The sequence below is a fragment of the Puntigrus tetrazona genome, chromosome 18 (genome assembly GCF_018831695.1).
Source record: "Puntigrus tetrazona isolate hp1 chromosome 18, ASM1883169v1, whole genome shotgun sequence".
In the NCBI taxonomy this organism is placed as follows: Eukaryota; Metazoa; Chordata; class Actinopteri; order Cypriniformes; family Cyprinidae; genus Puntigrus; species Puntigrus tetrazona.
In genome coordinates, this window is record NC_056716.1 from 26,181,132 (window position 1) to 26,203,042 (window position 21,911).

At 37.6% G+C, this 21,911-nt stretch overlaps 3 protein-coding genes across 3 annotated transcripts; 1 reads left to right on the plus strand and 2 right to left on the minus strand.

The window, feature by feature from the left end:
* Nucleotides 1–7,272: 7,272 nt before the first annotated feature.
* LOC122362627 (phosphopantothenoylcysteine decarboxylase-like) lies at nt 7,273–9,276 on the minus strand. Its single transcript, XM_043264164.1, has 5 exons — nt 8,919–9,276; nt 8,318–8,413; nt 8,053–8,181; nt 7,794–7,962; nt 7,273–7,553 (listed from the first exon to the last, which is right to left on the minus strand). The coding sequence occupies exons 1-5, from the start codon at nt 9,063–9,065 to the stop codon at nt 7,468–7,470; spliced, it is 627 nt and encodes a 208-aa protein (XP_043120099.1). The 5' UTR covers nt 9,066–9,276; the 3' UTR covers nt 7,273–7,467.
* Nucleotides 9,277–9,872: 596 nt separating this feature from the next.
* LOC122362626 (very-long-chain (3R)-3-hydroxyacyl-CoA dehydratase) lies at nt 9,873–15,257 on the plus strand. The gene is made up of 11 exons (XM_043264163.1): nt 9,873–10,044; nt 11,076–11,118; nt 11,191–11,264; nt 11,356–11,520; nt 11,612–11,660; nt 11,756–11,866; nt 12,161–12,288; nt 12,396–12,508; nt 13,047–13,153; nt 13,288–13,419; nt 14,652–15,257. The coding sequence occupies exons 1-11, from the start codon at nt 9,964–9,966 to the stop codon at nt 14,774–14,776; spliced, it is 1,128 nt and encodes a 375-aa protein (XP_043120098.1). The 5' UTR covers nt 9,873–9,963; the 3' UTR covers nt 14,777–15,257.
* A 36-nt stretch (nt 15,258–15,293) lies between these two features.
* LOC122362625 (integrator complex subunit 14-like) lies at nt 15,294–20,956 on the minus strand. The gene is given in 14 exon segments (XM_043264161.1): nt 15,294–15,875; nt 16,022–16,044; nt 16,047–16,086; nt 16,179–16,297; nt 16,666–16,799; nt 16,977–17,121; nt 17,652–17,698; nt 17,700–17,742; nt 18,266–18,408; nt 18,535–18,653; nt 19,556–19,711; nt 20,076–20,183; nt 20,269–20,549; nt 20,941–20,956. Coding segments are annotated over 13 exon segments (1,554 nt in total). The 5' UTR covers nt 20,491–20,549; nt 20,941–20,956; the 3' UTR covers nt 15,294–15,620.
* Between the last annotated feature and the right edge of the window lie 955 nt (nt 20,957–21,911).

Sequence of the window (21,911 nt, forward strand, 5' to 3'; positions counted from 1 at the left end):
ATTCGAGAGGTTCCACAAAGCTCCACTGGGTTCTCACCCTTTGAACTACTCTATGGACGCCGACCACGAGGGATGTTAGACCTTGCCAAGGAAAGCTGGGAGCAGCAGCCATCACGATATCACTCCGTCATCGAATATGTAGAACAGATGCATGATCGAATGACAAAGATTTGGCCGGTTGTACGAGAACACATGCAACAAGCCCAACTACAGCAGGCCCAGGTATACAACCGAGGGGCACAAGTCCGAGAATTTCTCCCAGGCGAAAAGGTACTGGTTTTAATCCCGTCCAGTGAGTGCAAGTTCCTGGCCCGGTGGCTAGGTCCATATGAGGTGGTAGAACGAACAGGCCCAGTCAACTATAGGGTGCGCCAACCCGGTCGGAGAAAGAGCCAGCAAATCTACCATGTAAACCTCTTAAAGCCATGGCAGGAGCCGGTTCCCTCTCCCAGTGATGTCTTTGCAGCGGAGATCCAGACCCCCATAACTCCCCCGGTCAAAATGGGCGACCAGTTATCCCCCAGGCAGAGGCAAGAGCTGCGAGAACTTCTGTGGCGACACCGTGAGGTATTCTCTGAGCTTCCGGGGCAGACTTCTCTGATATCCCATGATATAGTGACAGAACCAGGGAAGATTGTCCGGCTCCGACCGTATAGAATCCCTGAAGCGAGGAGGGAGGCCATACGAGAAGAGGTGAAGAAAATGTTGAACCTAGGAGTTATCGAGGAGTCCCAAAGTGCTTGGTCAAGCCCCATTGTCTTAGTGCCGAAGCCTGATGGAAGTACACGGTTCTGTAATGACTACAGAAAGCTAAATGAGATTTCCAGGTTTGACACTTACCCAATGCCAAGGATAGATGAGCTGATTGAAAGATTGGGTCCTGCACGCTTTATCACAACCCTTGACTTGACCAAAGGCTATTGGCAAGTACCTCTAACTCCTCAAGCCAAACCAAAGACAGCCTTTTCCACTCCGGATGGGGCTTTCCAATACCGGGTTCTTCCCTTCGGGGTCCATGGGGCTCCCGCAACCTTTCAAAGGCTCATGGATAGAGTCCTTCGACCCCACCAAAGCTATTCTGCAGCATACTTGGATGACATTGTGGTCTACAGCAGAGGTTGGGAAGAACATCTTCACCATCTGGAGGCAGTCCTACAGGCGTTGCGGGCAGCCGCCCTAACAGCAAATGCCTCCAAGTGTTCACTAGCCCAAGAGGAGGCCAACTACCTGGGGTATACTGTAGGAAGAGGAAATGTGAAACCACAATCCAAGAAGGTTGACTCTATACTTTCCTGGCCCCAGCCCCGAACCAAGAAGCAAGTAAGGACCTTCCTTGGGCTTGTCAGCTACTACCGACCCTTTATCCCTAGTTTTGCCACAAAATCGGCCCCCTTAACTGAGCTAACCCTCAAGTGCCACCCGAACCAGGTAAACTGGTCTAAGGAAGCAGAGCAGGCTTTCACCGACCTAAAGCAGGCTCTCTGTGGTGAACCTATCCTGCAAGCCCCAGATTTCAATAAACCCTTTCTCTTACAAACAGATGCCTCTGAAGTTGGAGTGGGAGCAGTGCTGTCCCAGCTACAAAATGGTATGGAACACCCGGTCATGTATATTAGCCGTAAGCTACTTCCAAATGAGAGAAATTATGCAACCATAGAAAAAGAGTGTCTTGCCATAAAGTGGGCTGTGGAGAAATTGAGATATTACTTGTTGGGGCGAAAGTTTATATTAGTAACTGATCATGCCCCGCTTAAATGGATGTCTCAAAACAGGGGGAAAAATGCACGAATCACTCGTTGGTTTCTTCAGTTGCAAGACTTCCAATTCAAGGTAGAACACCGGGCCGGGAATTCTCATGCAAATGCAGATGCAATGTCTAGGAGACATGACGGCTATGGAACATGCGCTCCAGGTGGGGGCCTGGAGCTGGAAAGAGGGGTATGTGGTGGCCCGGAAGTGTAATGGTCCCCCACAAGGCAGCCTGAGCACTTTCAGCACCATGGAGAACCCCACAAGAATGGGGTCACCAGGTGATCAGGCCCAAGGATAGCTCCCACACAGGTGTTCATCCTTGCTTCGCTAATAGGGAGCCTCAGCTGCAGGCTGTTGGGTGCGATCAGGAACCACCACATAAGAGGATGGAGAAGCCTCAGTAGGGTGGGGAAGAACAGACGAGCAGAGTCTGAATGCTGGAACCCCGTAACCACAGAAGTGCAGTGTGGCCGTGAGTAGCCTGGACACCTTCCACTAACTCCCTTTTCTTCTGCATTTCCCTCAGGGAAATTGGTGGGCTGCCAGGAGACCAGCCCACAAAGAAGGAACAGCTTTAGTTATAGTTTTCTCCCAATCCCTCTCCCTCACCCTGTTACAAAATAAAGAAATTTGAGTTCTGTTCCACCTAAACCTGCCTGCTGTATTTCCTGAGTGGACAACCTGAGCTAATCACACCCATTTGGTGGTCAGGGGCTTACAATATATATATATAAAATATTTTGTAAAATCCAAAAACAAAAAAAAACTACAACAGCCCACCTTTTCAAGATCCCACCTTTTTTGTACTGATATATAACTTTGAGGTACTAATATGCACCCTTTTAGGGTAAATAAAGTTTGTGTACCAGCTTTTGTATCTGTTTTATGTGTGTAGCCTTATTTTTGACATTTGGAAAGTCACAAATGAACATATAACAATACAATAAGCGTATGAAACTTCAAACTTGTAAGACTTTCTTTCTTTTGTGGAACACAATATAAACAGTGAGATCCAATGCAGTTAAGCATACTTGTCTCTTAGGGGTGCAAAACGTTTTCTGAACAATTATATATAATTATATCATGAATTGCTAATAAGTTTGTGCACTTCCAATTCATATGTAAGAGATATGCTGGAAATACTTGATCCACACCATCCCTCAGAAAGATTCAAACTATTTAAAAAATGGTAATGTACAGAAATTAACATCTATTAAAAATAAGTGTATGAATGTGAGATCTTCTGGAAGGAACATTTCCTGCTTTCACTCAGTATGTTCCATTACCTCCTTGTCTTTGCAAAGGTCAAGAGCTTTGCTGTCAATATGCATGCTAGCATCAAAGATATTGTATCATCTTGTATAATAAATGCTGAAGGGTAAACATGCATGGCCAATAACTTCTGCTCCACTTCCTTTAATTACAGAAACCCTTATGAAAATTGCTCTCTGTAATCACAGAACGATGTCTTAAGTATCTGACCCAGATAAGCAAAAGTAAATATTGCTTGGAAGGACAAAGTTGCTTTAATTCATCACCTCACACACATAAATAAGGTACATCAGTTATCCATTTACTTAAACTGTTGCACACGACTATTTACTACAGAACAGACCTCTATAGTAGATATAGCACAAATGATTTACAAACCCTCTTCAAATTTAAAGAGATAGATCACTCAGAAAATACATGTTCGGACATCATTTACTCACCCACGTGTCATTCTAAACTTGTATGATAAAATATGATGTATCCTTTTAAAAAATTCTAGCTCTAGTTTTACACTATAATGTGAGACCAGGCGAATCTATAGGATTCTTTAAAGTCAGATTTTTTTTTTTAAGGAATCTCTGCATTTCAGATTTGATGCAACACAGATGGCAGAGATAACGTATTCCAGCTGTCTGTTGTTTATTGAAGCCTGTCGTCTTTTTTGAGTTAATGGTTGGCCATAATTGGTACAGGAGGCCAGAACTAGGTCATTTATTATCTGAATCTATATTGTATGTTTACTTCATAATAAGTGATATCTGGAGTGAATCAGATACATGCACGCAAAATGTTTTAATCACTACTGTGTAAGTGTATTGTAATTGTTGTGCAATTTTTATTCCTTTTATTTAGCTATTTATTCATTTTCTGGAAAGAAAACATGAAAGTTCCCCATGAACAAAAGATTTAATTGTTAAGACAACAAAGACAAGACTCCTGCAAAATACAATAAGAAAGACCTGTTGAGAGTGATACAGAGTATAATCAATGGACCAAAATGTATTATATTGGAAAAATACACCATATATACTAACGCATGTTAATTATTGAGTAAATAGTGGACTAACGGTAATATGTAAGACAAACACCCTATGAACGCTACAGTATATCTGTTAACTGTGTATGATATTTTACCCCGCCGAGACTGCCTCTACATAGCCTAGACAAGTTGATGTCCTCGGTAAGACCCCCTGTTCCCTAAGGGATGGTCTTTCCTCAGAAGCAGAGTCTCTGCAGGATTTCCTACAATGCCTTGTGCTTCAGTTTCCATGGTGTTATGCATTAATGCTGATCAACAGATGGCACCAGGAGTTCTTTATATAAAAGCCTATAAGACAAGACGAAAACAATGCTGCTAGATTATCCAAGTCAATTCCCAGCTAACAAAAATATTTTGCTAACATTCCCAGCGAATTAGCAAAATGCTATTTCTGCATGTTCATAACCATGTTCCGGTGTTTTGAAAGCTTTTTTCTTCAAGTTATATACAAACGTTATGGGAAAGTTCCGTTTTATCACTTTTGAATGTTTTCTTTAAAAACATAAAAACATTATTGAAACAACATTATTTTTAATATTATCAGAAGAACCTTCGAGACAAGCTTTAGCCAAAGTTCTAAGAATATTTTCTATTAGCTACGTTGTTCTGGCACTTATACACTAAATATATTACATAAATATAGCCATTTTATCTAAACAGGGAAAAATATTCAGAGGGAGAAGCTAATGTGATGGCTGTGAAAAAATAAAACCAGTTCAGGTGTGGGGGTGGGGTGAGATGATTTTTTTGATTCTGAAAAAAGGATGCAAAATAACCTGATGTTCTTCATGTGGTGCTTTGGAAGTTGTAATATTTGATGCCTCAATCATATTTTTATTTAACCGAAATACAAGCTGTAAGGTGTTTTACAGTTACGGTTAAGAAATATCTTGAAAATAACCATCTACGGACAAGGAAGAAAACAATGGAAAAACTAATGTTAGGAGATAGGAAAATTCATTTTGTGGCTCTTTGGTCGGCACATTCCTCTTAAAGGAATAGTTCACATTTCAAAATGAAAATTTGCTGAAAATGTACTTACCCTCAAATCATTAAAGACGTTGATGGGTTTGTTTCTTCTCCATATTTGGAGAAATTTAACAATAGTTAGTTTCTTCATATTGCCTAGTAATACATTTTTAATATGAAGTTAAGAATAAATTCACACAAGTGAGTTAGAGTTAACTGAATGTGTTATAAATAATTTATAAATAACGTAAACCTAGATTTATGAATGCTGTTGAACTTTTTAGTTTACGATACCCAACACATAAAACCGTTTTATTCTCAGACGTTTCCTGCCATCGGTTAACAGCTGTACCTTTTTAGCAGCAGCAGCAGCAATCGTGCTTCTTTGCATGTGTTTACTTTAACCGTGCGATATGTTTAGTATGAGTGATGAAACCGTGCCAGCTCAGGAGCTACAGTCATCAGGAGCCATGAGTTCACTCATCTGTAGAGTTACATCAGCCATGTCTGTATTACCTCTCAGCTGCCTGGGGAAGAAGCACCAAGGGCCTGTCAGCATCCCCAAAGGACTACGAGCAGGAAATGTGACAAGTGTTTACTCAACCTTAGTGACACCTTCAACATCAAGCAATCTGTTGGGGTACACCTGAGCCCCATGTGTGCATGCGAGTCCTTTTTGCGTGTGGTTTAAATTCATACCTTAAATTTTACATGACAATAAAACATAAGGTATAGGCATGGACAAAAACTGTTATAATATTATAATTGTTTTATTTTGCTCTGCGTCGTGGAGGGGACGTCATTTCACCAGAATTGAGCAATATTTTAGTTCTTGATGTTTCGCAAAATATGTTTCCCATGTAGTTTCCTGTCACTCCTCCACAAAGTGCATTTCAGTGAACTGGCCTTGACTAACACAGATCACAACCCACACTGGACTAAAAATATTTCACTCTCGTTTAGCATGCAAAGAGATAGGTGCCTCCGCTGCATTACACTCAGTTGATTTCACTCTTCCAACACCTGCTTGAGGAACATTTCCCTCCCTTCCGGAGAACCTGTTTTTAAAGTCAGACTTGGCAGCCAATGACAAGAGGACACCGCATCAGACTGGAGACTGTGTGTAAAGCAGCACTGACTACATCTGATGACAACACCTCAGCTGCTTTGCTAAACAAATGAGGATGAACAAGTGTTTTGATTAAATGTTAAAATTTTATGTGCCAGTGTATGAATCCTCTCCCATTATGACTGACCCAACAGCTATAGATTCATTCATAAAAAGTAATTTAGCATGTTTAGTGAGTAGCCACTGTTTGGGAATGTTTGAACACACACACATATACATATATGCATGTTCTGGAGAAATTTTTCACCGATTGTTCAGTGAATGTTCACATAAGCTGTTCATCCCTATACACACATTAGCAGGATGTTATCTATCCTCTTAAACTGCAGTGACATAGAAACACCCTTTGTTCTAACCCCAATGTCAGGCATGTGTGTTGACTAGACCTTTATGAATCTTTTACCTTGAGGAAAAGACACAAAAAAGAATGCTTGAGGGATGAGGGAAACAATTATGTAGACAGAGTAGACAATCAAGCCATTAATACTATATGCCATTTAGGTGCAAAATTAATGTGTTCAATTTAACAATTAAAATACTTAAAATACCGACAAAAAATCATTTCTGATCATAATCTGGTGTACTTCCCATGACCACTATCTATCATATTTGTCTCTGCAAAGTCCATTGAAGGCTGGAATGATATTACTTGGGGAAGGTAATTCTAAAAATGTGCATAAAAATAAAGGGAACTTAAAAAGTCAGGGCAGATGACATAGCCCCAAATGTTGCATTTTAGAAACTGTAACATTTCAACACTTTTAGAAATAAGAAGAATATATATATATATATATATATATATATATATATATATATATATATATATATATATATATGCTTTTGTCTCTCTGTATATTTTAGCCAAATGAGAATCAAGGTGGTTAACCACATATGATTAACACATGGAACACATTTCTAACAGTAACAGGATATGTACCTAAACAAAACAATATTTGAAGGTGTTAAGTGCATTAGTATCTTCTAGCACAATCTGAGACTATTTTCATGAAAATCTCTCGCTGCTGTTGTGGTCAGAGGCCCCTCACTCAACCTCTGAGGCCCTCGCTGGGTGAAAGGTCACAGAGAGTACATGCATGCCAACACACTTAAAAACAGTTAAGACTGCTATGGCCTTTTTATTAGAATTTCTTGGGTTTATATTTAATCAACAAGATTTTAAAAAAGTCAGAAGTGTAACATATAAAGATAGACATCTTATTTTTCATTCTGGGAATATTTTTTTTTTTTTTATATATTTTTATTAGGAAAAGGGCTTCCATAAATAATCTCTTCATCACTGATATGTTTAGTCCGAGGTCTTTGGGGATGTTTCTGGACTGTATTGTTTGACATTTTCTACAATAGTTGAAACCTCTGCCATGGCGCCTTTACCTGTGAAGAAAGCAAGACTGGAATGTAAGACGAGCCAAAACACAAGAAACATTAATTCATTAAGTCCTTCTTTGATCAAAGAGCAGGCTTATCTAAGCCTGCCAGACTCCATCTGTTTGATCTTCAGTTAACGAATAATGCATGAGTGATTTCACACATTGATGAGAATTTTTTATCTGTTCCATTTTCCCTTATCATTGCAACTGCCTTATAAATGCCATGCACTTTCTTAGAGGATACCTTCATCTCCACAGACTAGTTTTTTGGCAATGCATGGTATCTCAATGTAGCCAAAGCTTTTAAGTGTGGCCACTTGCTGCGCGGTGATAGGGTGCTGCCACATGGCTGTGTTCATAGCAGGACAGAAGAGCAGAGGACGGCTGGTGTCCCAGGCACGCACCACACATGTCTGTCATCAACAAAATGGATACTTAGATACTAATGCATCAAAACATATTTATACAAAATGCCACAACAATGTAATCAATGCACGACCTACCAGGAGGTTGTCACATATTCCGCTGGCAATTTTACCAAGTGTGTTGGCATCCAGTGGAGCAATTACTAGAAGATCTGCCCAGCGTCTAAGTTCGATATGTAGCACAGGGTCAGAGCGATTTGTCCACATCTAGCACAGAAATATAAAGAAAGCCCTTGTCAGTAGCCAATCTGGCTGTTGATGTAACGCCACAGCAGGAAAAAAATATTATGTTGTTCTCTGAAAAGTGAAAATGCACCGCTTCCTCTTCAAAGGCTGTACTTACCTCCCACTCATCCTTATCTGTGTACACACGGACAGGGACTTCATTGATATCGTAAAAATGAGTGGCGTGGTCCGTGGTGACCACACGGACATCAACCTAGAGAACAGAACAGAAAAAATAACCTTGATGCAAAATTCACTCAAATTTAAATAATTATAAATTCACAATAAAAAGTATGAAAAAACAAAAAAACAAAAAAAAGTATGAAAAAAATACACATGAAGTTAAAGGATGTTTTATATATTTATTTATCTTACTTATTTCCAAATTAATCATTAAAACAAACAAACAACAAAATGTAATCAGGAAAAAAAATGCAATATCGATTTGAATCAAAATAAATTATTTACAATTACAAAAATGATAGATAGAAACTATAAGAGAACTAGCATAATTTTCATATTTTAAAAAAATGTTCACTAGAAATTCATATATATGGTCATATTAGAATATAGTGTTGTAACAAATAGCACTCTCTAGTGGATAAATGTGTGAAATGACAGTGACATTGGCGAACATAATAACCTCACCGACAGCAGTGGGTCAAATGTGAAATCATGCAGAAACTTTTTGCACTATGTCTGAATAAACATACACTTACCCCTGGAATCTCAAGTAGTTGAGTTACCAACAAAGGCGCCTTTAGTGCAGCTACACTGCCGGTCAAACCAACTAAAACATGAAATTGTCTACCATCTCTTTGCAAGTCCAGTTGTATATTATCAGATTCAGATTTCTGCTGCATCATATAAGTAATATTCTTATTAACTATATAAGACTTTTAGATTTAGTTAGTTTCCCCTGTCTAAAGTATTTCTCTTGCGAGGTATGACATTTGTATAATTCATATTTGAAATGTAGTTAGGGTTGAGACATTTTATTGGACAGTTACACCTCACACATTTAAGCAGCGGTAAATCTACAGCCAGTGCATGTCAGCCGCGGCTCATTCTTCAAGATTTGTCTACTTCCGTAAACATTAGAGCTGTTGCGCACATCGTCACAGCGCCGTCGCTGGCTGGAGACACCTAGTAAAACAACGTATGAAGCTATCAAATGGATAATATACCTACATATTAGATGATGTACGCCTTTATTTGTAAAAATGAAATATAATTAAAAATGCATAAAAATTTTTTTGTGCTTTGTGCTACCCACAGTACTGAGGGAAGTTCGCGCATAGGCTGTTAAATATCGTAAATATTTTATACTACATATAATAAAAAACAATGAATTGATGGTTTTGTTTTGTACACGGTATATATTTCTTGTCGCTCGTTTGTTCGCCACGTCATTCGCAGTGGTTTGTGGGTAGCGTAGTTCATTGTCTTGCACGTTTTATGTATTTTTCTTTAAATCGATGTTTAAATGCTGCAGCTTGTCTCGGAACAGGGTGGTTTGATTTAAGGAGTGAAACGTTTTACCTTTTGTAATTTATTTATAATACATTGTACACTTCCGTAATTTGAACAAGTGGGCGGTGAGTGTTGCGGTCGTGACACATGCACGCACGCGCACTCGAAGAATATTCTGGACAAATGACAGAATCCTTGAAACGTCTTCCGGATGCTTGTTGCAAGATTTACATCGCCCGTCATTCATTGTTAAATCTGAGTAAGGCGCGTTATTTAATGTGAATATTTGCGATGCGGGCTCTCACACCTCACGTGTACTGGGCGCAGCGGCATGGGGAGATATACCTGCGAGTGGAGATCAGTGATGCACAGGTAAGAAAAACTTGTTTTGGGGCAATTATTACATAGTAGCCCTTTCCGTATTCTGTTTTCTTTTCGCTTTTATTGTATTTAATACATATATATATATATATATATATATATATATATATATATATATATATATATATATATATATATATATATCCATATCCAATCCAGATCGAATGTTACAGAACTGTATGAATAATGTTAAGTTGTATATCAATAGATTGATATGGTGTTGAATAACAATAGCCTCTGTAGGTCTGTTGACATCAAGTCTAGGTCACAGAGAATAAAAATGAAGATTACTGAATGGGAGATCAGGACTTGATCCTGCTGGACCTACTAACCATCTGGCCCGGTTACAATGATAGAGCATGTTTTATTTACAATCCAGTTTCTGACACAGGAGGAGCATCTGCCCCTTTCTCCTTAATTGCTTTTCAAAGCAGGTTTGACCAGTCCTCTAATTATTGCTATTGCTGTGGTATGGTGTTAAAATGGTTGATGTGACCTCTCTTAAATAAATGTTAAAACAGTTAAGAAAGCTGTTACATTGTTTACATTAGTATGTCTTCAATAAGTCAGAAAGCCAAAAAAAAAAAGCCATACATTGGTCAAAACATTATGGCTTTTGGCATTTTAATTGGCAACCCTGAAAACACAAGCCCCAAAAACCAGTGGTTCTCAGACATTTTTCTTATTCCAGGATGCCCCATTGCTGTGTATGGCTATACCAATATGGCTAGGAACAGCTATCTGCAGATAAAAGTGCTATATTGTGCTCATTTAATAATCTAACCACTTAAGGGATTAAAAAACAACATGGAATATCAATAATCAGCTCACGTAAATGTGTTTTTTTTTTATTGCAATCCATTCATTACTGATGCTTTATTATTATTACAAACTGTGTATTATAATATCCATTTGATGCGTGGTGCATTTAAGGGCATTTTACTGATGAAACAGGCGGTGGGAGGAGGAGCTTAAAACTTTACTTCACACTTCTTTGTACTCGTTTTGTCTCTGTCGCATAGAATCTCAGTATTGGCGTAGAAGAGAACATTCTTCAATTCAAAGGTACATTTCGTGACTAACATCTGCTAGTTGCTCGTTCTCTTTGGTTGTTTGACTCTCATTCTACTCTTTTAGGACAAGGGCATGGAGCAAAAGGAGAAAATGAATATGAATTCAGTCTGGAATTCCTAAAAGCCGTTAAACCCGAGGTAACCGCCATCCTTCTTTACACCGTTGTGAGAATTTTGTCCGGTTGCACAACGAAGCGCGGGAGGAACGTGAAAATGTTTGTGTTCACAGGTGAAACACAAATCCACCCAGCGGCAGGTGAATATCACAGTAAGGAAGAAGGAGCACGTCTGGTGGGACCGACTCACTAAACAAGAGAAGAAGCCACTGTTTTTAGCACCTGATTTTGACCGCTGGCTGGATGAGTCAGATGCAGAAATGGAGCTCAGAGAGAAGGTGAGGAGGTTTACTAATATCCAAAAACTTGTTTGCTGTACTTCACAGTAGTGCTTCACAGTCTGATGCGTTAAACTGTTTATGCACACAGGAAGAGAAAATAAACAAAATCAGCATTGAGTCGAGGGTTCGTAAGGACCGTGAGTATATATTAAATTTGAAGTAAACACATTGGGTCAGCTTGCCAAATAATACCCATGTATTTATTACTCTTTTTATGTTTATGTGTTTACAGCTTTTCTTGGCTTGAAAAAGGGTTTTCTCTTTATGTACAACTTGGTCCAGTTCCTCGGTTATTCCTGGATATTTGTTAACATGACTGTACGTCTGTTCATTCTTGGGCAAGGTTAGTCCAGTTTTTCAGCTTCATTTTGTAAGCAGTTTAAATATACACTTCTGCTTTTTAGCTGTTATTATTGTGTGGAGAAGCTTCTCATTTGAATTTTTTTAGAAGGCCTGCAGGTCTGTTATGCAAATTTTTGTATGTGTGTGTACATATTTATATTATGAAATATGAGCAGTTTGAAACATGTTGTGTGAAAAGCTGCTTTTATTGGTTTGGTGTAAAGTGCTGTTTCAAGTGTGAAAACATAGTTGTCTATCTCAGTATGGTCTTTACTGTTTTTTCTAAACCCAACAGATTCATTCTATGATACATTCCATACCATTGCCGACGTGATGTACTTCTGCCAGATGCTGGCAATAATGGAGGTTATTAATCCTGCTATTGGGTTGGTTAAGACTGGAGTCATGCCTGCTTTCATTCAGGTGTGTCTGGTGCATTTTCACGTTTTTGTAACCAATCCAATGCACTTACATACTGCTTTGAATAATCAATTCTATGCTAGTGAATACTTGCATTTCTCTTGTTAAAGGTGATGGGGAGGAACTTCATCCTTTTTGTCATATTTGGCACATTAGATGACATGCAGAACAAGCCAGTGGTCTTTTTCGTTTTTTATCTGTGGAGTATGATTGAGATATTCAGGTAATTAATAGTGTGTTACATATGCACGTTTTTTAAAAGAGCAGTTTCTGCTGTTGGTGAGGTTACGTAGGAGTTTGTGTGAGGGTAGCTTACATTCTTTATCTACAGGATATCCTCTTATCATTTTAACTTCCTATTTGCACTCGTTAGTTTGCTGAAATGTATTTTCTCTTTCTAAAATATGCAGAAATTAGAACCTAATTTGAAATTACAGCAACAGAATTATGTGTATGTGTTGGTTAATGATTTTAGGCAGTTTTTATAATCTTTGCTTTCATCAGTGAAGTGGTTTCTGTACAGTCACAGTTTATCCACACTTCTTCCGCTGTTACTCTCTTCCTGTGGGCTCACACTACTTATCACTTAGGAGACACTCATCCGTGTGCAAATAGTGAAATGGCAGAGTACCTCAAAACTAGGGCTGAAAGCAATCAAACTAGTTCATATGACAATATATAAATAAGAATACATATGTCTCTTTGTTAGTATAAAAGACTTAAAAGAACAAAAATCTTGCATTTGTAAAAATGAACCATAGGTATCCTTTCTACATGCTGGCCTGCATTGATACGGAATGGAAGTTGTTGACTTGGTTGAGATACACCATATGGATACCGCTGTATCCTCTCGGAGTTCTAGCTGAAGGTATGAGTTCATAATCTGTAGATTAACCCTAACAGAAAAAACATGATAGGCTGTTCATGAGAAAGTGCGACATTAATGTATAATGTACAAGTGTAATTGACAGCTTTTCTTTTTCTCCCTTATATTATGATCAGCTGTGGCGGTGATCCAATCCATCCCTATCTTTGATGAAACCAAACTCCTCAGTATTCCTCTGCCTAAAGCCATTGGCACCTCTCTCAGCTTTTCCTACATCCTGCAGCTTTACCTGGTGATCATGTTCTTGGGTAAGGTCCACAAAATGCATGCAAAAAAAGTGATTCCAGATTCAATGTATTTTTAATAGACATTTTAAATTAAAGGGGTTACATGATGTGATCAAGTTTTCGTTTCTCTTTGGAGTGTTACAAGCTGGGCACAGATTAGATCCCTAAAGTTGCAAAGGTTAAAGTTACAAAACCAAAGAGATTCTTTATGATTTGCCATTTAAACACACCACCACTTCTCTACATCAGCGGTTTTAATTTTTTCATAACACCGCCCAAATGTTTACGCCAAAAAGGCAAAACTATTATTCTCACTGTAGTGTTGCTGCTGCCGCCATTTTATGGAGATGCTGTGTTAAGCTGTAAAAAGTGAAACTACTTAGTAAAGCCAGTTCTTTGATTAGTTTTCAAATGTAGTGGCAGTTAATACATACAGCTGTAGATCACTGTGACAAGCTACGCAATATCACATTCAGTTGTGTGGGTGATTCCTTTGCATCATGAGGACTAGAAATCAGGGTTAGGTTTTATTAACAACACTGTAACAGCTGAACCCTGAAATTAGAGTGTGTTCAACACATTTACAGAGAGCCGATTCCTAAAACCTGCAGAGCAGCCTATGCTGGCTGTGCACAGAAACTATAAAGTGAGACAATTTCAATGTTGCAAGTTGCTCACAATCTGTAAGCAAGTTACACTTTCTTGTTAAAAGAAACTATAGAAACTACTGTTACTATTCAAACTCGAGTTTTGAGCAATGTAGAGTTATGCATTTTGTTTGTAGATTCTCAGATCACGAATGTAGTTTTATGTTTACATGGCGCGATGCAACGTGGCGTGTAAAAAGACAAGTAGTAAGTCATTATAATCAGAAGTTATATCCACATTGGATGCAAAAAAAGCCTCAATTGTAACGCACTGGACAGCTGGTCGAGCACACCTTGCTTTTTTAGTACGATGAGCTTTGTACAGATTGACCCGTTTCAGGAAGGTAGGGCTTTTACAGATTTTTTTTTTGTGGATTTTTTTTTTTTTTTTTTTAAACCACATAAACATTTCATTTCACCAAATACACAAAGTAATGTTTTTTTTTACCAACATCATATGACCCCTTTAAGTATAAATTGCCATTACAGTTTCATAACATAGGAAATTTAAAAATATTAATAATACTTCCTGGCTTTCCATGACTATGAGTACCCTGTAAAAGAATATAACTGCTATGCAATAAAAAATATTTTTGACAATTTCAGGGCTGTTTATCAACTTCCGCCATCTCTTCAAGCAAAGGATTAGACGGTTTCGCACAAAGAGAGAAAGCCAACTGAGGGAAAGGGAAAGCCACGATTCACTCTCCATGTTTATCTGTTTTCTTTGATTTAATTTGCAGACAAAATTTTCTTTATTGACTTTGCCCTCCGTCACAAAGAAGTCATTACTGAGGGAAAACTATATCTCTTCTTTCAAACACCAGTTCAAGTGCATTTACTTTCTACATGTCTGAATTGTAGAGGATATGGATGATTAATTTAAACACTAGAAAGTAATAGATCACACCAGGACTATGAAGGTATTTATAAATGGTGTCCTTCATCTATATGCAGTATGCTTGTGTGTTTTGTAGATTAGCTGTGTGACAGGTTTACAGAAGGAACATTTTATTTTCCTGTCATTCCCTGAGATGTGTTGTAGTAGTCATTTCTGTCGACACAGCACTGATAACAGCAACATAGACCATGAACCTCAGGGAAAACAACATGAAACGTTTTTAGTCACATGAGAAGAGACTATTCAGTGTCGTTGGATGTGAATGTGTAAATGAAACGGTGAAATGTTTAATTAAATTTCAATAAAACAATGATAGTCGTCTAAAATTCAATGCTTTAAGCATAAACTATGTGCAGTTTAATTTTTATTGGTCATTGTTAGAAAAAATTATTTACACAGTTGCTGGTCTGAAAACAGATTCCAAAGTCTCTAAATGCATTTTCTTGGAAATAGTTGGTGGTTGTCGTTTTTTTCATCAAATTGAGTGATCAGTGTCATAATTTATGTCACATTTCCAAACCTTTGTGGCACTGCTAGAACACTGAAAATGCCACAATTGTGTGATTTTACTGCAGCAAGTAATTTCCCTCGGACAGAAAAAAGTTTTTAAATAAAAGGTACGTTCCTCTATAACTGATCTGGCAGTTGTCCGTTGAGCATTGTACCGTCATCCTCTATATTCGGTCGGCTCCTCCTCCTCCTGAGAAATCAGTGAGCATGGGGGTGATGTTGTGTTCATAGGCTGCATACTTGGAGTCTCCGCCGCTAGCCAGTTTGAGCTGCTGGGCAGCATGAGAGAGCTGGAAAGCAGCGTCTGGATGGGCGGAGTCAGGCAGCAGTGTACACTCCCTCTCCAATAGTTCAGCCACGCTCTTTAGAAGCTCCCAGAAACCAAAGGCGAGAGCAGCCTTTCTCAAACGGTTCAGTTCCTACAGTGATAAAAAAAATAACATTTTCCAACCAAAATTTTTTTTAAACTGTAATCAAAAGAGTCATATAATATCCTCTCTTCATAATAAAGTTATTTTTAAATACATTTAGAGAAAAATGTACAGTAATATGTATAAATACCCACCTTATAAAAAGTTTGTGTTTTTCTGGTAGTTTTCTTGCATTACGGAGAATTTTCTGTACATCCGTCTTAAGGTGCGATTATAAAAAAGTGAAAATTACTTTTAATTAACGACCTTTCAGATATATTGTAGTATATATTGTAGTATTCAGGTATATACCTGCAGTCCACTGGCTTTAATCCAGACAGTAACATTCTGAGCATAGCTTCTTTTGTTTTTTGGCTGTATGGGAAAAGGACTTTTACTGTCATCTTCACCATAGGGATTTTCAGCTGCATCTGTTGGTAATACAAACAAATAATCATAGTCATCTGATATTTATATCTTTTGCCAGTAAGCAAAGCCTTATGCAAACAATGAGCAAATGTTTTTATTACATATGTTCCTCCAGTCTCAGAATGTACCTGTACTAGTGTGAGAGAGGAAAATAAATATTTAATCATGCAAATGTGTGGTATTACCGTTATCCCTGACCCTTGTGTATTTACATACAGGTTTCCTAACTGAACTCAGAGAACAGTGCAGGTTACTTTTGTTTCAGTGTATTAATTATTAACTACTTGAACATAATGCATAAAACAATATGGTGCAGTTATTTGTATGCAGTTTAGTGTGGCTGATTGTTTACTGAATAAAAATGTGCTACCTGAGGCAGGGCCAAGCTGTGATATTCTGCCCAACCAGGGCAGAGGCTCTGAGCCAGGGTCAAAGAGTGACATCATTAGATTGGACTTCTTCTTACTGTCTGCCTGAGAATAAAGCATCCCGAACCAGTCAGGCCTGTCAAAGAAAACATTACGCACAGGAAAAACTTTTATTTCACAGTAACTGTAGATTTATCTCAAATATGCTTGAGATTCAAACAAATACTTCACTAAAATCACATTTTTTTAATGTATTCCCAACATTTTGTATGCTTATGACAAGACACATGCATATTTTCATACTGATCCTTACCCTAGTTGTACTAGAGCCACCATGCCCTCCACCTTAAGGCTGCCATGCAGAAGAACACAGAAGTTTGGGCTCTTTCCAGCCATCTGATTTGTGGAGGTCTCTTCCTCTGTGTCATCAGTGGCCCCCGTACCGATCTCATCCCCCTCTGTCAAGGAAAAGAACATGCCCATGAGCCCCAGGTGATGTGACAAGTTAATAAAGTCAAGCTATATTAAATGTGTATGTATATCTTTCCATAGCTTTTATCAGCTCTGAGACTCTTGCTTAATATTTTTCCTTTTCAAGCAAAAAAAATAAAAAATAAAAATCACTCATCATTACACCGTGTGCATAATTATTAGGCAGTTGATATTCAGATTTTTGTTTTTACAAGCACATTTTTACCAATTCTAAACTATTGATTTTTATAATCATTTAATGATATATATTTAATAATATTTATATATATATATATATATATATATATATATATATATATATATATATATATATATATATATATATATATATATATATACACACACAAAAATTGTCCATACAAACATTTTTTATTTTTCTAGGTAAAAATAGCTGAGAAAATATTATTGAAAGGTAGCTTTGTCAATACCATAGGTAACAGAAAATAAATAAGGATACAGATAAGATGACCCAGAAAATATTAAACAAAATACTGACCTTTGTTCACAGCAATGGGCAGGACCAAGTGCCTAGATAAAACAGGGGCTGGAGATATCGCCAATCTCAATAAAACCCACAATTTCCAGGTCTATATATAAAACACAAGGTAACATTACTATCAAGAGCACTTTCTGTTCAATTTCCTCTTTATGTAGAATCTACCATGATTAGCAACAAATAAAACATTTATTTACATTCATCATTTGTTTAAGGTTTTTAAATGTAATACATACAAATATAATATAAATGATATAATGTTTCATATATTTGTTAATAAAAGATGCTCACATGAAATGCCCTATTTATATATGTGTAACACACCTAATACTCTGAGGAAGGCTGTAGGCCAAAATGCACCAGTGTGCAGTTTTAGGCATTTTTAATGTTTACTGAAGTGGCCAGCATGCGATTATAGGCTTTTCAACTTTTTTGGACTAGAAAAAGTGCCTTGGATTCTTTTTTTCTTCGTAATAGTTGCTTTAAACCCAGCCAAAGAGCACCTTCTGGGATTACTTCACAAGGTCTTTAATCAACCAGTAGTGCTTCAAGATGTCTTCAATGATCTATTAACATTAAAGACATGATCGTTTGACTATCTTCTTCGTTCATACCTGTTTGCACTGTTCTAGGTATGGGATCCACTTCCTCATCTATCGTCACTGGCTCTGGCCTGGGAAAGACCTGCACATCAGAAGTCAGGTTCCCACAGCGCAGCACCGCATGGAAGGGAGAGTACGCCTGGTCAATCAGCTTACTGCCAACACAAAAGTAACATTAACCTCAAAATGTTGCATAAACAGCAAAAAGCACTTAATTAAATCCAATACAAGCAAATACAGTATTTAGTAGTATGTATGCAAATTTAAGTAACATAACTCACCCAAACATAGACTGGACACTTTTAAGACAAAGGGGTCCCTCCATAGTGTATATCTGACCCTCTCCACCATTCAAATTAATCAGCTGCTCTAAGTTATCCATGGTATCTGTAGCTTGGAGCTTCAGGGGACATCAAAATAACATAGGTTAAAGAAAAGGAAAACATAAAAATAAAGGGAGAAATCATAAAAAGAAAACAAATACATATTTAAAAAAATCATATACAAAAATATTTTTGTTTCATCTGATCATAGCTATTTCCTGCAATTCTCCAGCTGTGGTACTTGGACAGTCTTTCCACTCAAACTCTTTTCCTCACACTGCATTGACGATATAGACACACATCCCATTCCAGGCAGTTTCATAGTATTTTATGAGCCCTATCTTAATTATTGCCCTGATGGTGGAAAAGGGAATATTCACTGTTCTGGCTCTTTTTTAAGAAGCAACTTCACTAGTTTGTGAAGCTCAATTATCTTCTGCTGCACATCAGACATATATTATTTGGTTTTCCTTATTGTTAAGTAATGATTAAGGGAATTGGGCTTGTTTTCCCTCCTATTATATTTCTGTATATCAGGAAGCCATGGCTGGATAATTTCATGTTCATTTTTATAATCACCATGGAGCACTCAATTTTGTGAATACGAACGGGAATATAAATTGAAAATTGATTGGAATATTCTAAGATATTTAAGATATGCCAGTAATTGTAGCCAACATGCACTGAAGAAAAACATTTATTTTGTCATTAGATTTTCCTTCAGTATAGGTTAGAATATAAAGTGTATATTCAGAGTTCTTGAGTACATTCCTTGTAGAATAAAATACAAAAAGGGAGTAAACAGGAAGTAATAAAACACAAAAGAAACAAACAACATTACTGAAACTATATCCAAAATTAAAACGTTAGATATAACAATGTAAGCTTATTCCAAAATAATACTGTAAATAAGTAAAACAGTCTCTTAATCATACCAAAATAACACTGTTAAGGACACAGCGAAAACAGACTAATGTACCTCCTCTGCATTTGCAATGCACATGACATAGAGTTTGGAAGGGAAGGGGAACGGCAGTGGGAATTTCTTGTCCTCCACACGTTGTTTCACTGTTTGCAGGGAATGACGTAAAGATCCACGACCAATTCCAAGTGCACCATCAGTAACCAGTACCACCTACAGGCCAAAATAAGAACAACATAAACACAGATAAACAACATCAATGCAGTCAAATCAGTATCACTGTGGGGCACTGTGTAATATTATATATATTATATATATAAAACAATGTATAAAATCTAGACATTCAGGCTACACAGATTTAACCTGTTGATAGCTATTTTGAAAATGTACAGTTATATGTACATTTATATCTAAATGTATAATGTAATGTACATTACTGTATGTACTACATTGTACTGGTCACTGGCATTGCATAACACTGTATTTCATACTATATTATGGTTATTCCAGTATGTTAGCACTTCCAATAAGTGTACTGTATATGCAATGATTCACACACTCACACACATTTTTTTACCTGGCATGGACAAGAGGTTCCCCATTCCTGCTGTACTACATTACTAACACCTTGCAATGCAGCCTCTAGGCAGGTTTTATCATAGTCTTCAAGGTTATTCAAGGCTTCCTGCATAACATTGAATGAAAGATAACAACAGGACTTCAGACAACTTCTATTTATGTAGACATATATGAATGTGGTCTGTTTTTACCTGCAGAGTATTGTAGTCTCTGGTGAAGGGCACCATAAGATCCCAGAGGGAGGAGAAGGCGACAAGTGAAGTGAACTCCAGTCTGTAGTTTGTGGCCATGTGTTCAAACAGCATGGTCAGTCCATGAACTGCCAGGTTCTTTCTCTGAAACTCTTCACTGCCCTCCACTGACACGGGTCGTGTCATGGACAGCGACGAGTCCATAAGAACCACAGTGGGCATGGTTGCAAGCTCTTCTCTTTACGCTCTGAAGAACAACTACGAATGAAAGCTTGATATATCTGTATAAAGACAGGAGCATACGACAATGTGAGCAAAGAGGCTTCTGCAGTGGACATCACAAGCACGCTTGGGTAATAGAAAAGCACATATACTATAATTTCCCAAGTTTTCTTATTGTTGCACTCTGCCAAAGAAAAAATAAACAACCATAAAATAGCTTATACGAGCCTAAGACGACTTGCGCATCTTTGCTGGTTAAACCTAGTATAACTATTCTTACCAGCTGATTCGTTTATTTTTCATGTCACTGAACAAAAGTAAATATAAATGTTGCTACCCCAGTGTTCGCACTGTAAACGTTTTAAATTCTGTAAATACCTTCGAATACAATTCGTAAGTTAGTAGGGCAAACCAACTTTTGAATATTTCAACAAAATTTTACGATTTTACCCATCGCTGAAATCCTTCTTCTTAACCAAGTGTGCACCGTGATAACCGGACCGTTTGAAAACAAAGAACCCCGCTAACTAGTTCCTAGTCGAGAACGAGCGCGAAAAATTTATATTTAAAAAGTTGTATCTTAAAATAAATTATCATATAAATTGACGGGGAAAAATAGATAGATAGCCTATACATAAACGTACATATTTAGGTAACGCCGTCGACAAAACTGTTAGAATTAGTTAATAAATCTAATTGTGGGCCATTTTAATATTAATCTGTAATCTATAATCCATAATTATGTAACAATAAACTATTATCCAAAAGAGTTATATACATTTTTTATGGTCAATTTTACGCGTGTATTCACTTTCTGCAATTCTGAATGAAACGTATAAGCGTAAAATAATTGGGATAAATGGTTCAAGACGTAATGAGAGTGTGAGGAGAGAGTACATCTAATCCTCTTAAAAGACTTCAGGTATTAGGTATTGTGCTGATCCACGCTGAAGAGCTGTCCTGCGGTGCGTCCTGCTTGACCTAAGCAGCGCTCCCAGCATCCGTGCCTTTCCCTGCAGCCCAGCTGTGAGACAGCAGCGCTCCACGCACCGCCGCGAGCGTCGTCTTTCACCCGGTAGGTTTTATTTGGTGTGTTCTGAATTGTTTCTTGCATGAGAGCAAATAAAGTTTCAATATACATTTCTTTGTTAATACGGTTATTTGTGGCTGATATTGAAATACCTGCCGCAACCAAACAGTTGGTCACACTTTACATTTTAGTGTTTGTGCTACTGTGTTTACAAAAGGCGTAATTTCGTTGTTTTATGGAGGCGCAATGTTATTAATAAATGTATAAGCTTGACAAAAACTTTTGTAGAAATGAGACGGATATTTTAAATCCCTCATGCATGTTGAAAGAAATGCTTCGAGAAATGCTTTTCTTAATCATTTATGTATTCAGAAGCAGTGCCATTTTTTTA